This window comes from Phocoena sinus, chromosome 16 (genome assembly GCF_008692025.1).
Source record: "Phocoena sinus isolate mPhoSin1 chromosome 16, mPhoSin1.pri, whole genome shotgun sequence".
NCBI classification, from domain to species: Eukaryota; Metazoa; Chordata; class Mammalia; order Artiodactyla; family Phocoenidae; genus Phocoena; species Phocoena sinus.
The window spans coordinates 26,256,437-26,272,560 of NC_045778.1; the positions used below are offsets into that span (position 1 = coordinate 26,256,437).

General features: G+C 36.2%; 1 protein-coding gene across 5 annotated transcripts in view; it reads left to right on the plus strand.

The window, feature by feature from the left end:
- Positions 1–16,124, plus strand: part of ADK (adenosine kinase) — a 502,519-nt gene that overhangs the window by 244,602 nt on the left and 241,793 nt on the right. For all 5 annotated transcript variants that reach the window (XM_032608840.1, XM_032608839.1, XM_032608837.1 and 2 more), the window contains exon 5: positions 14,344–14,516. In XM_032608840.1, the coding sequence (XP_032464731.1) occupies positions 14,344–14,516 (173 nt within the window). The remainder of the gene's footprint in view (positions 1–14,343; positions 14,517–16,124) is intronic.

Sequence of the window (16,124 nt, forward strand, 5' to 3'; positions counted from 1 at the left end):
CGATTGTGTGTAATGCCTTGAATTGAATCCTTTTTGAATGAAATGATCAGCCATATGTGCCACCCTTACGGACCCTGTAAGAAGAGGAGAAGAAATGTGCCCTGATGCTAACTGTGCATGAAATTGCAGTGTTAGGAGGTATTGACCAGATGTTTCAATCTCAACAAATAGCTTGTTATGTGACTGAGTGAAAATATCTTTGCTGCTTTGATCACATACACCTTGAAGGAAGAGGTAATTTAATAGAAGCTGTCATAGTTCATCATTGTCAATAAACTTTGACTTGACCTTTGCCTTATGCTTTTGATGTTGCTTCTGATAAGTGTTGATGGGCAGATGTTTACTGCCTTGAGGGATTTTTCTTTTTATAAGGTGTATGCTAGAAATAGTAAAGGAGAAGGATTTTTCTCAATTCTTCTCTTGCTCTTTGGTTATTAGTTGGCATGTTTTTCTCTGGATTTTGTAGAGTTTCTGGGCAAATGCATCTGAGTGACATTTTTACCTCTAAAGACCCACTGTGGGTTTTTCTGTAAAGGTTTCTTACTCTGCTCAGCTTTCTGTCCCAGTTTTAATTGGCCCCAGTAAGCTTCTGTGGTGATTTTTTTTTTTCTTATTTCATATACCGTACATTCTTCTGTTTTTTTCGTAGCTTGAAATGATGGATCTCTTAGAAAATCACGGTAATTTCCTGACTTTTACACTTGAGAACAATGATAGCTAGAGAGATTAAGCTACTTATCAAGGTCACATGGTTACTCTTTTCGAGGCCAGCTGTATTTCTGAGAACTGATGACACTCTTTCCAGTAAGATTTTCTTTACTTCCCTTTCTTGCCTATATCTAGACTAGTGATTGAGAGTATACCTTCTAAAATCATACAGACTTGAGCATGCCACTGACATACTTTCCTCATCTGTGAAATTGGAATAATAAGTATCTGCATTGTGTTTGGTGGTTCAGATTAGCTGAGATAAGGTAGTAGGTAAAGAATAAGCAAATTGAAGTACTCAAAGTAAGTACTCACTAATTTAGCTCTTAATTATGTTTTTGTTTCTAACTCATCTTTGGTTAATTATAGTGTTTTTTAGCTGAACTTTTGGTTTATATTTGTTTTATAAATTTATTTATTTTTGTCTGCGTTGGGTCTTCGTTGCTGCGCACGGGCTTTCTCTAGTTGTGGCTAGCAGAGGCTACTCTTAGTTGTGCGCGGGCTCCTCATTGTGGTGACTTCTCTAGTTGTGGAGCACGGGCTCTAGGTTCACGGGCTTCAGTAGCTGTGGCGCAGGGGCTTAGTTGCTCTGCGGCATGTGGGATCTTCCCAGACCAGGGCTTGAACCCGTGTCCTCTGCATTGGCAGGAGGATTCTTAACCACTGCACCACCAGGGAAGCCCCTTATATTTGGTTTTTAATGCAGTTTTTCTTAAGTTGTCAGGGGGAAGGAAGTATTTAGACTATATGGGGAAAATGAAAATGATTTTAGAAATTATTTTTGAATTATGGTAGTTATACAGGTAAATAAAATGTCCTTTAAACTAGAGTAGCCGTTGCTACCATCTCCTTTACTTTGAAGTTTCTTGAGGATTGTAGGGAAGGAAAAATTTTCCTTGACCCTCTTTAGGGTCCTGGCTGGGTCTGAAAATTAAACTGATAAAAAATACAAATTTATTTAGTATAAGTTTTATGTGACATGGGAGCCTTCATAAGGAAATGAAGACCCAAAAAAACAGTTTGACCTGAGTAGCTAGGTTCGATGAGGAAAGGGAAATCTTACAGAAATATGACATAGGTCAGAGAGTATGAAGCAAGTGTTAACTGGGGAAAACTTAGCAAGGTCCTTTTGTTAGGATTCTTCTGTGCATCCCTTTGTCTTTGGAGATAAATGTGCTCTTTTCCTGCAGATACTGTGAAGGCACCTCTTGTGTGAGGGTTTTATGACCTATATCAGGAGAGAAGGAGAGCGATGGTCAGAGAGACCTTTCTACTTATGCCATTTTCTCAGATTCCTTTAGCCAGTATGCCATAATTTGGAGTAGTGTGTCCTACACCCCCTCAGCGTTTTGCCATATATATTTACAACATCATTTCACTATGTAAGGGAATTTAACAATTTCAATTAATGTCTTGGAAATGCTATATTAAATTCTGTTTCTGCAGACACTTTCTGGCGGGTTTTTTTTTTTTTTAATTACAGATCTCATTTCTCCTTATGAGATATCTTTATTCCAACCTAAAGGAGAGACTTCATTGTGCATAGCAAGAAACTTAAAAGATAGGCATGATTTTTAAAATCTTGGGAGAATTAGAAATAGAATATATATTATCCATTGGGTAGAAATCTTGTTGCTTAAAGGCTTCTGTTGAAAGGCAGATTGAATAAAAATCTGAAGCCTGTTATGGCACCATATTCAGGTGTTGTGTTATTTTTTATCACCTAATTTTGGATACTTTCGGAAATAAATCTAGGCTACTTATTTTTTAGTTTTATTTTTTAATTTTTTTTTTGCGGTACGCAGGCCTGTCACTGCTGTGGCCTCTCCCATTGCGGAGCACAGGCTCCGGACGCGCAGGCTTAGCGGCCATGGCTCACGGGCCCAGCCGCTCCACGGCATGTGGGATCCTCCCGGACCGGGGCACGAACCCATGTCCCCTGCATCGGCAGGCGGACTCTCAACCACTGCGCCACCAGGGAAGCCCTAGGCTACTTATTTTTGATAGCCAAAGAAATTGAGTAACAATTTAAGATAATATAAGTTGTTTAAAAAACATAACATACAGTATTTTCTAATTTAGATAAATAGCTTTGGATCAATGGTTTTCTTGGTTAATTTGGTGCAGTCCTATTAGAAAGAAAAAGGCGTCCACCCTAGCTATAGCTGTATTCTTCCTATACCATTCCTCCTCCCCCCTCCTTCCTCTCTGGTGTGAGTGGCCTAATTCCTTTTAGGAATCTGATCAAATTCGTGAATCCTCTTCTCTGAAAAATACATAAAAATTTCGTTACATTTCAGGGGGTTAATGGATTCCCTGCTTCCTCTCACATACACCTTGCCCTGATTGGGGCCCACAGACCTCGTACAGGCTACAAATCTCCTTAGAAAATAAAATTCAAACTCCTTCCTAGTATTCTAAATATTTAACAATTTGTCTTAGAAATAATAGTGTTATTGCTACTCATATAATAATTACAATAGTAGTAATTATAAGAATAGTTAAAACTTATTCTGTGCCAACCTTATGCCAGGTCTTCTGCTGAACCTTTAACCTGGACTAATGGTTATATTATTAATGATATCTCCATGTGGACTGTATCCAGTTTGCATTTATCGTGTGCTTTAGAAAATATCATGTCTTTAGAATACAAATTGAAAGAAGAGATTATAAGCACTTTGATTCTAACACCTTATTTATGTTGACTCATTGCATTTATAAGGTATCAAAATCCTTTTTGGAATACTGAATTTATTTTTAGTTCTTTAATTCCAGTACTCTCTTTTTTGCTTCTGAGCCTCTTTGTCATTCTTCTTCCACGGAAAATTCACTATCCCACCCAACACCCACCATGTCCCTTAAGTCCTACAAATTTCAATTTGGAGACAGGTTCTCATATTTCCCTTAGGAGATCTTCTTTGGTCACTCTCCAAAGTCTAATGTACTTGCTACTCCCATGTGCTGCAATAACATTCTCATTCTCTCTCTCTCTGTCTCTCTCGCTCTTGTTACCTATCTATCTATCTAAATAGATAGGGTGTGAAGAGAATCCAGGCTGGGGAACACTCAAGAATGGGGAGAAGAAAACAAGCCTACAAAAGAGATAGAGAAATGTTTCTTTATCTATTATTTCCTACAGTAATGTCCAACAGATGGTAAGTGATCAAAAAATATTTATGGAATGAGTTAAATAATGTTACACTAAAATTTATTTTTATCATATCTCAGTGCCCTGTTATTATCAGCAGCAGTAGCACTCTTTAATAGGCGCTACTTTAGGCACTTTGCTTGCATTATCTTATTCAAGTCTCACAATAATTCTGCAAGAAATATAATTTCTCTTAGAGTATATAATTTATCATCCCATGACTAGATGAACTTACATATATCTGAGTCTAAATTTTTTTTTTTTTCTAGTAGGCCAAAGTTTCCCAAAATCTCTTCTGAGCAATAGATGTTAACAGGTATTTAACAACTAAAATAACTAAAAAAAACTATTGCTGGGATAATAGTAGAATTATTGGGAATCAATTTTACTAATAGGATGCATGCCAGCAGGTGAAAATGGAGCAGTTTTGGCAGGAAAGGAGGCTAACGTTACTAGTTACTGAGGGAGAATGGATTCTTAATAATATTTATGAAAATTTTCTGTTTCACCCTGACTCACTTGGTACCAAAGCTTAGCTGTCATCTGAGAGAATCAGTCCTTTAAGCTTTGTGATATATGCTATTGTCCTAACCAACTACTTCGGTTTTGATTTCCTCATCACCCTTTGCAGTCTGCTTGTTCCTGTTATTTCCCAGTTTTGACATTTAATTTCTTTTAGTTGTGCTTTACAGTTTTCTTGAAATGCCTCATTGGGTTTTCTTGTATAAAATTTCTTAGGCTTATCTTGCAATTATTTTAGTAACTAGGTGTCATTATTTATTATTCTGTTATGGATTGAATTAAAGTACATAGCATTATTTTAGAAGTGTCTGGTTCTTGAGCATCATTGTCATTTATATTGTCCTAAATATTGCATTTAGGTGACAAAGTGGAAATTCATCTGGAAGGTGAAGTTAATATTAATAGAAATCTTTCCATATGTTGTTAAAGACTCTTGATGTGAAACTCAAAATGTGACGCTCATTTTTTCAGCCCCTGTTTAAATTCAGTTGTAAATTTTCTCCTCCTGGTTTCTTACCTTAATGAGGTATCATCTCTTATCACCTAACTTCTTTGCTCAAAAACCCTCCTGTGCACCCTTCTATCTACAGAATGCCACCTAAACTTCTTTAAGTGGCATTTAATGATATGGCATAGATCTTTTCTCCATTAGTCTCTTCCCTCACACATAGTGCTCTGTCATACTCCTAACTGACAAATATTTATTTTCCTTTATTTCTCTTATTATTTTTGTTAACTCTATACTTCTTTTATTTCTCAAACTGTGTGCTAAGGCCTCTTTGCTGCAGACCCACTTTGGTTCCTCAGGATATTTTAAATTTTCTAGGGAAACAGTGACATCTATCAGGTACAGCACAAACCACTAACTTCGGATATTTTCATTTTAAAATTAGGTTGCTACATTCCTTTTGGTGGTATCATATACTCTGTAAAACTGGGTTTCTGTGACTAAAAAAAAATAAGCTGCTCAGAAATTAATGTGAGACAGGAAATGAGGGTGGTGGTGACCAGCCTGATTCCAAGGTTTGAGACTTTTGCAGTGCTAGACAAGTACTAAATTGTTAGGAAATAAATACTTAAGTTGTTTAGAACTAACTACTTAATAAATAGAATTCCTTTTCCCTTAGGGACACCATGATAAAATTCCTAACACAGTAAAGGAGGCATGTGCTCTATGCTTCTACTTTCTTTCCAGTTCATAGCCATTTTTAAAAATTACACCTATCATTCAAAGACTACTCGATAATGTCACCCATCTCTGGAAGCCTTTTCTGATCCCCCCAGCTGCAATTAATCTCCCTCCTGGGTGTTTTCTGATAACATTGTAGCTTTACTATTGCTGTTAAAATTGAATTCAACTAATTCATTTATTTAACTAAAGTTAACAGTAATGGCTTTCTGGTTCTCTAGTTAGGTGTAGTTACTTACAGTATAATGAGAGCCCTCTCATCCTCTGTGTAAAAGTGAAACAGCTATATTATTAGGTATCATTTACTGAACTAGAGTGCATGTTTTGATAAGTCTGTTTCTAATTCTTAACCATCCTTACAAGATCACAGGTTATATTATACACATTTTATATTTGAAGAAATTGGAATTTAGCAATGTTGGTTTCTGTCACACTGACATACCTCCTAACCTTTGGCTATTCTAGTTACTTCTCCTTTTACTGTTGATAGAATCAGCTTTTTGATATCCTCAAAAATCCTATTGAGATTTTGACTGGGGTTTGCAATGACTCTATGAATCTGTTAGGGGAGAATTGCTGTTTTAAGAATATTACGTTTTTGGGAACTCCCTGGCAGTCCAGTGGTTAGGACTCTGCGCTTTCACTGCTGAGGGCCCAGGTTCAGTCTCTGGTTGGGGAACTGAGATCTTGCAAACCGCGTAGGACGGTCCCCCAGAAAAAAACAAAAAAAAAAGAGTGTTGAGTTTTCCAGTTCGTGGACATAGGCTCTCCATTTATATAGGTTGGGGTTTTTTTCCCCCTGCAGCAAACGTATATAGTGTTCTGTGCATAGGTCTTGCCGTATTTTCTTAAATTTTTCCCAATGTGTTTTATTTTTTGATGTTATTGTAGATGACACTGTTTTCTTAATTTTAATTTTCAGCTGTTCCTTGGTAGTATATAGAATCACATTAGATTTTTTTCTTGAATCCTGAGACCTTGATAAACTGACTTTTTAATCCTGGAGCATTTATATAAGCTCCTTTGTGATCTCTTATATTCCTTAAGCATGCACAGATCGGTCCCCAGCCCAAGTCTTAAGAGTTACTCTATATGCATTTCAGCTCATTCCTCTCTGAAACTATTTTTTGCCATTTCAAGTTTCCTGACTCCTTGAACACTTATCTCTGTCTGCTTAATTCAGTGAGAATGCCAGGCTCTGTTTGGCTTCTTCCTTCCTACACCACAGTCTGGAAATGGCCTCCTGGCAGAGAGTCTGCATGATGTCAGGGCTCACCTTCTGTCTTCTCTATCAGAGATTACAGTCCAGTTCTGCCTGTTGGTCAATGTCTGAAAATTCTGTAGTTGTTCCCTTTTGCTTTTCTTTTTAGTTATTCAGAACACAGGGGTAGTTCTGGACCCTGCTACTCCCTCAGGGCTAGACTGGAACTTAAAGGTAGGTGTTTAAGGATGTTCTGTCCTTATATAAACAAAGAAAAGTTGGGCAGTTTGTTTTACCCAAAAAAAGGCAGCATATTCAGGTTATGAACAAAGTTAAATCTCTTTTCTAGAGAATCTGACAATGTAATGATTTTGATTTCATATTAGGGACATGGTCATTTTCATCATTTTATTCTTTAGTATACATGTATTAAATGTTTACTGATTGCATGTCAGAAGGGTAGGAAACAGATTGGTCAGGTGTTGGTCACATTGTGTTTGAGACAAAGTTAGTGGTGTACTAAAGTTTTAACAGAATTTAAATTAGTTATACCTCCTTAGGTAGGTTTATTCCTAGGTATTTTATTCTTTTTGTTGCAGTGGTGAATGGAATTGTTTCCTTAATTTCTCTTTCTGATCTTTCCTTGTTAGTGTATAGGAACGCAAGAGATTTCTGTGCATTAATTTTGTATCCTGCAACTTTACCAAGTTCATTGATTAGCTCTAGTAGTTTTCTGGTGGCATCTTTAGGAATATCTCTGTATAGTATCATGTCATCTGCAAACAGTGACAGTTTTACTTCTTCTTTTCCAATTTGTATTCCTCTATTTCTTTTTCTTCTCTGATTGCGTATACTCAGAAAGCTGTAAGACACTGATGAAAGAAATCAAAGTTAACACAAACAGATGGAGAGATACACCATGTTCTTGGATTGGAAAGATCAATATTGTGACAGTGACTATACTACCCAAAGCAATCTACAGATTCAACACAATCCCTATCAAATTAACCAATGACATTTTTTACAGAACTAGAACAATAAACCTTAAAATTTGTATAGAGACACAAAAGACCCCGAGTAGCCAAAGCAATCTTGAGGGAAAAAAATGGAGCTGGAGGAATCAGACTCCCTGACTTCAGACTGTACTACAAAGTTACAGTAAACATGACAGTATGGTACTAGCACAAAAACAGAAGTATAGTTCACTGGAACAGGATAGAAAGCCCAGAGATAAACCCACGTACCTATGATCAACTAATCTATAACAAAGGAGGCAAGGATATACAATGGAGAAAAGCCAGTCTCTTCAGTAAGTGGTGCTGGGAAAACTGGACAGCTATATGTAAAAGAATGAAATTAGAACACTCCCTAACACCATACACAAAAATAAACTCAAAATGGATTAAAGACCTAAATGTAAGACCAGACACTATAAAACTCTTCAGGGAAAACATAGGAAGACCACTCTTTGACATAAATCACAGCAAGATCCTTCTTGACCCACCTCCTAGAGAAATGGAAAAAAAAAATAAACAAATGGGACCTAATGAAACTTAAAAGCTTTTGCGCAGCAAAGGAAACTATAAACAAGACAAAAAGACAACCCTCAGAATGGGAGAAAATATTTGCAAATGAGTCAATGGACAAAGGTTTAATATCCAAAATACATAAACAGCTCATGCAGCTCAGTATTAAAAAAAACAGACAACCCAATCCAAAAATGGGCAAAAGACCTAAATAGGCATTTCTCCAAAGAAGACATACAGATGGCCAAGAGGCACATGAAAAGCTGCTCAACATCACTAACTTAGAGAAATGCAAATCAAAACTACATGAGGGGGCTTCCCTGGTGGCACACTGCTTGAGAGTCTGCCTGCCAATGCAGGGGACACGGGTTCGTGCACCGGTCCAGGAAGGTCCCACATGCCGCAGAGCAGCTGGGCCTGTGAGCCATGGCCGCTGAGCCTGCTCTTCCGGAGCCTGTACTCCGCAACGGGAGAGGCCCGCGTACCATAAAACAAACAAACAAACAAACAAAAAACTACATGCGGTATCACCTCACACTGATCAGAATGGGCATCATCAGAAAATCTACAAACAACAAATGCTGGAGAGGGTGTGGAGAAAAGGGAACCCTGTTACAAAGTGAGAGAGTGGCATGGACATATGTACACTACCAAATGTAAAATAGCTAGCTAGTGGGAAGCAGCCACATAGCACAGGGAGATCAGCTCGGTGCTCTGTGACCACCTAGAGGGGTGGGATAGGGAGGGTGTGAGGGAGACGCAAGAGGGAGAAGATATGGGGATATATGTATATGTATAGCTGATTCACTTTGTGAAAAAGCAGAAACTAACACAACATTGTAAAGCAATTACACTCCAATAAATATATTAAAAAAAAAAGGGAACCCTCTTGCACTATTGGTGGGGAATATGAATTGATACAGCCACTATGGAGGACAGTATGGAGGTTTCTTAAAAAACTAAAAATAGAATTACCATATGACCCTACTATGGGCATATGGTAATTCAAGTGGGCATATACCCAGAGAAAACCATAATTCAAAAAGACATGCTCCCCAGTGTTCATGGTAGCACTCTTTACAATAGCCAAGTCACGGAAGCAACCTAAATGCCCATCAACAGACAAATGGATAAAGAAGATGTGGTATGTATATGCAATGGCATATTACTCAGCCCTAAAAAGGAATGAAATTGGGTCATTTGTAGAGACGTGGATGGATCTCTAGACTGTAATACAGGGTGAAGTAAGTCAGAAAGAGAAAAACAAATATCGTCTATGAACGCATATATGTGGAACCTAGAAAAATGGTACAGGTGAGCTGGTTTGCAGGGTAGAAATACTGACACAGATGTAGAGAACAAAGGTATGGACCCCAAGAGGGGAAAGTGGTGGGGGGGGATGAATTGGGTGATTGGTTTGATATATATATACACTAATATGTATAAAATAGATAACTAATAAGAGCCTGCTGTATAAAAATAATAATAAAATTAAATTAAAAAAAACTAAAAAACAAATTATTTATAAACTTTTTAAAAATTTGTATTTTTAATCTTTTTCAACTTTCTTGATTATAACATCTTGATTTATTCAGCTAGATTACTGAGTACTTTGAACAGTGAACATTGCTTCTATTTCTTTTGTGTGTCTGCTTTGGCTTACTAAACTTTCATTTTAGATTGACTAACTTTTGAGTGGAAATCACTGATCAAGAGTAAAGGTCTCATATTTTGTTAGTATGCTGATAATCGGATATTTCCAGAATGTTAGCCAGTTTCCTGTGATGAAATACTCAATAGTGGAATTATAACAACCTGCTGAATAGTTCTATTATTTGTCCATTTTTTTGTCTTGCAGGTTCAAGTAGTAGTGATTTGTAAAGGAAACATTTCAATTCATTTAAATCCTGCTTATGGAAGGGTTGGAAGTCATATTTAAGCCCGATAGTGAGTTGATATAGCCCTTTTTTTCACACTAGTTTGAACATGTGAACTTCGATAATAGTTAGGCTGAGTTACATTATAATAACTTCACTTTCACTGATGTTTCCTTTTATTTTGATGGCATTTTAAGTTATTTAAAAAATCATAGTAAAATTTGCTGTTGACTTTGCCTTTTTTATTTTACTACCTAAAGCAGACATGGTTCATAATTTAACCATGCTTCTACACGAATAAAAGTAAATTATAGAACAACATACAGGTATTTTCTGCTGTTAAATGTATTATTTACCTAAGCATGGTTTAAAGGATTTAAAATCTATTAGGTATGGATATTGATGCATTTTAAGATATTAACTGCTTCATTTGATGGACTTATTTTTTAAAAATGGTAATATTAAAGACTGAATAAGCTAATTTTAAATTATTATTTTTAAATGGAATGTTTGATTTTGTTACAATATTTTTAATCCATCTTTTAATTTTGAAAATTTTATAACTTACATAGAAGTATAAAAAACAGTAAAAGGAACTTCTGTATACCTGTCATAGATGTACCAATTTTCATTTTATTTTTTGTTTTTTTTTAATTTTTTAACATCTTTATTGTAGTATAATTGCTTTACAATAGTGTGTTAGTTTCTGCTTTATAACAAAGTGAATCAGCTATACATATCATATATCCCCATATCTCCTCCCTCTTGCGTCTCCCTCCCACCCTCCCTATCCCACCCCTCTAGGTGGTCACAAAGCACTGAGCTGATCTCCAGGTGCTATGCAGCTGCTTCCCACTAGCTATCTATTTTACATTTGGTAGTATACATATGTCCATGCCACTGTCACTTCATCCCAGCTTACCCTTCCCCCTCCCCGTGTCCTCAAGTCTGTTCTCTACGTCTGTGTTTTTATTCCTGTCCTGCCCCTGGGTTCTTCAGAACCATTTTTTGTTGTTGTTGTTTAAAGATTCCATAACACATACCGTATGTGTTAGCATACGGTATTTGTTTTTTTCTTTCTGACTTCACTCTGTATGACAGACTACATCCACCTCACTACAAATAACTCAATTTCGTTTCTTTTTATGGCTGAGTAATATTCCATTGTATATATGTGCCACATCTTTATCCATTCATCTGTCGTTGGACACTTTAGTTGCTTCCATGTCCTGGCTATTGTAAATAGAGCTGCAGTGGACATAGTGGTACATGACTCTTTTTGAATTATGATTTTCTCATGGTATATGCCCAGTAGTGGGCTTGCTGGGTCATATGGTAGTTCTACTTTTAGTTTTTTAAGGAACTTCCATACTGTTCTCCATAGTGGCTGAATCAATTTACATTCCCAACAGTGCAAGAGGGTTCCACACCCTCTCCAGCATTTATTGTTTGTAGATTTTTTGATGATGGCATTCTGACTGGTGTGAGGTGATACCTCATTGTAGTTTTGATTTGCATTTCTCTGATGGTTAGTGATATTGAGCATCCTTTCATGTGTTTGTTGGCAATCTGTATATCTTCTTTGGAGAAATGTCTATTTAGGTCTTCTGCCCATTTATGGATTGGGTGGTTTGTTTTTTTGATATTGAGCTGCATGAGCTGCTTGTATATTTTGGAGATTAATCCTTTGTCAGTTGCTTCATTTGCAAATGTTTTCTCCCATTCTGAGGGTTGTCTTTTCATCTTGTTTATGGTTTCCTTTGCTGTGCAAAAGCTTTTCAGTTTCATTAGGTCCCATTTGTATACTTTTGTTTTTATTTCCATTTCTCTAGGAGGTGGTTCAAAAAGGATCTTGCTGTGATTTATGTCATAGAGTGTCTGCCTATGTTTTCTCTAAGAGTTTTACAGTGTCTGGCCTTACATTCAGGTCTTTAATCCATTTTGAGTTTATTTTTGTGTATGGTGTTAGGGAGTGTTCTAATTTCATTCTTTTATATGTAGCTGTCCCGTTTTCCCAGCACCACTTTGAAGAGGCTGTCTTTTCTCCATTGTATACTCTTGCCTCCTTTATCAAAGGTAAGGTGACCATATGTGCATGGGTTTATCTCTGGGCCTTCTATCCTGTTCCATTGATCTATATTGCTCTTTTTGTGCCAGTACCATATTGTCTTGATTACTGTATCTTTGTAGTATAGTCTGAAGTCAGGGAGCTTGATTCCTCCAGTTCCGTTTTTCTTTCTCAAGATTGCTTTGGTTGTTCGGGGTCTTTTGTGTTTCCGTACAAATTGTGAAATTTTATGTTCTAGTTCTGTGAAAAATGCCATTGGATCTACCAGTTTTTAGCATTTCGACATTTGCTTTCTCTTTCTTTATATAAATAAATATGTATATTTTTCCCCTGAATGATTTTGAAGTATTTATCCTCTATTTGAGAAATTTAGAATTTATACAATCCTGTTTTCCGATATATTATAGATATTCCAATCTCAGTGATTATTCTAATAGTCTTTTATAGCTGTTTGATTTTATTCTCAGTCCAGCATTATAATGATTACATGTTGCATTTATTTGTTGTATTTCAAACGGCTTTTCTTGTTCTTTTATAAATTGTGTTGTATTCCATTGAATGGATTTATCATATTTTATTCAACCAGTCTTCTATGCATGGACATTTTGTTTCCAACATTTTGCCATTACAAATAATGTCTCAAAGAATACTTCTGTATATGTTGTTTTATATTTGTGGACATATATCTTCAGAATAAATCCCTAGAAGTAGAATTGGACTACTAGATCATCAGTTACTGTATCTTTATCTTACAGATTTCTCTTTGTTACCTTTTTTTACTTCCTCATCCCTTTAGCACTAAACATACATGCATTTCTTTTATACTCCAGATATTTGGAAGTAATGTAAGATTTTGGTATCTTTTGACTTTGCATATTGAGTATTTTGCTAAAAAGTCTTAGAAAAAAATAAATGCTGTTTACAATAACTAATACAAGTATTAGAAACCTCAGGAATTTGAGCCTAATTATAAAAGATAACATATCAATGAAAAGTATGCATTTTAAAATAAATACACTGTGATTAATTTATAGCAAAGAAATTAAAGTTTTATGAGACTAATGAATTAGAATTTTTAATACTGTTTATTTCTGAATAAGTTGTTTGTTTAGTTAGTTTTGGCTGCATTGGGTCTTCATTGCTGTGCAAGGGCTTTCTCTAGTTTCAGCAAGCGAGGGCTACTCTTCGTTGCAGTGCGTGGACTTCTCATTGCGGTGGCTTCTCTTGTTGTAGAGCGTGGGCTGAAGGCTCGCGGGCTTCAGTAGTTGTAGAGCGCGGACTCAGTAGTTGTGGCTCGCGTGCTGTAGAACACAGGCTTAGTAGTTGTGGCACTTGGGCTTCGTTGCTCCACAGCATGTGGGATCTTCCCAGACCAGGGCTTGAACCCATGTCCCCTGTATTGGCAGGTGGATTCTTAACCACTGAGCCACTGGAGAAGTCCAATAACTTGTTTTTAAAACAACTTATTAGACATGAACGTAAGTTTAGCATATCTATATGTGTATATATACACACACACATATATATATGAAGTACAATATTAATGACAACCACAGCTAATATACATCATCTGCTTTGTGCCTGGTACCATAATGCATATACATTAACTTAAATTACTTAATTTAATCCCCAGCAGCTTTATAAGGTGTATTTATAATTTTTTTCCTCATTTACATATGAGGACAATGAGGCCTAGAAATGTTAAGTGACATGGTCTTACTTACGCAGCTAATTAGTGGCAGAGGCAAGATTTGAACCCACACAGTATTCAATATAGATTCTGGGCTTTTAATGACAATGCTTCACTATTTCTATTGGACTCAGTATTATTTTTCTGTATCAAGCCAGTATTGACCTAAGGTCTGTATGACTTTGAGTTCTTAACCACTGTGTTCTCTTTCTTTCCCTGAAGGAAGTATAAGATTTTATGTGGTTGTTATATCAAATTTATTATCATAAGTGGTGATACAGGATTGAAATTCCATTCCTAACAGCCACAGCTGCTAACAAAGCAACCCTTTTATGCCACCATCCTTGGCAGAATACTGAACTATGTGTACCATTTTTCTGACCCATTAAAATTATTTATGTTTCTCTTTTTCAGTGGATGATTCAGCAGCCACACAAAGCAGCAACATTCTTTGGATGCATCGGGATAGATAAATTTGGGGAGATCCTGAAGAAAAAAGCTGCCGAAGCCCATGTGGATGCTCATTACTATGAACAGAATGAGCAGCCAACAGGAACTTGTGCTGCGTGCATCACTGGTGGCAACAGGTCAGTGTTATTTCAAGGGAAGCACTGTACTAATTGACTGTTTAACCACTGGTAAAATCTGAATTCAAATTTGAGTTTGGAATTTAGACCTCATGTTTGTAATTTATTTTAATGTTTAATAAACTCTTCTTCCTAGTATCACTTTTCCTTAAAAAATTTTTTTTTACCTTTCTTGAACCTGTTGTTATCTTCATGAAGCGGAATGAAATGAAAATTTTGAGATTATCTAGTCCAGCCTCTACTTTTTATAATTAGGGTCAGAAAAGGAGCGCATTTTATTCAGTGTTTTGTAGCTAGGTTCTTGCCGAACTGGCATTAGGAAGAATGTTCTTTTCAACATATCCTGAGATTGGAATATTAAAATACATATATATTTTTTAAATATATAAAATATTACATTATATCCAGCCTCATATAAATTAGGTCATCTAAAGCATTTCTGGCAAAGTCATCTGCCCATACTAAGCAACTTCCGTCATGGGTAATGCATCACTCAAAAAACAATCTATTACATTTCTATACAACTTCGCTTATCAGAAAGTTTTTCTTTGTGTGAACTTGAACTCTGTCTCTCAGAACCTTCCATGCATTGCTTTTTTTGGTGCCTTTTGCAGCTACGTGGAGGTATATCTTCAGTACATTCATGCTTTGCTAACATCATTATTAACATACTGCTTATCAGCATGGGCTTTTTTCTCCTTCGGAAAGGAAAAAAAATAGTTTTCCTAGTTATTATATTGTTAGAATCACCAAAGATGGTCTCTTTTAAAATGGTGACTCACTAGATACTTTACATCCCTTATAGCTAAAAATATTGTCTGTCCTCCACCATTTCCTATCTCCCTTTCTTCCCCTTCTTTCTTATTTGCCTCTCTGTCTTCTTTTCCTTATTTCCTCCCTTATCTCTCTTCCTCTTGCTCCATTCCTCCTTTTTACCTCATATGTTTTTGCTCACTCTTTGACCTCTCAAATGTATGTTAAAGACCTGACACTATTCTGGGCAGTAGTCATTAAATAAAATATAACTTTCAAAAACAATTAGGGTACCAAAGCCATTTTCAAACTTTCCTGTAACTTTATTTTTTGGGTGTAGGAGAAATTTATGATTTTAAGGTTTTAATAAATAAAACCGTCGGTTCGAACATTGAGATATACTTATTTAGACCTTTCCCCTTTTCAGTTTTTCTAAAAACCAACTTTAATAGGCAGGTGCAGAGTTTTCGCATTAGTGAGAAATGTGTCAACTTTTGCCTCTGATACCACTCCGGCTACGTTAAAATTGCAAAATTGTTTTTGTATGTTAAGTTGTTATTTTAAAGAACAGGTATGATAATATTAGGTCTTCCATCAACAGCTTAATTTATGTACTCATATAATGGTTATGGTGATCAGTATTAATTAGGTGCTATTGGAAGTCAGAAACTGAGGGAAACCCTCGCTGTCTAATTCATTATGCAAATTGTGGAACCTAATAGATTTGGATAGATTGTTTTAAATAGAGCTAGGAACTCTAACTTCCAGTGTCCCAAACTCAGGTTAAGGGAATATTCTTCTTAATCCAGGTTCTTATTCTCCACAAACTCTGAACCAGATAGATACACTTGGATA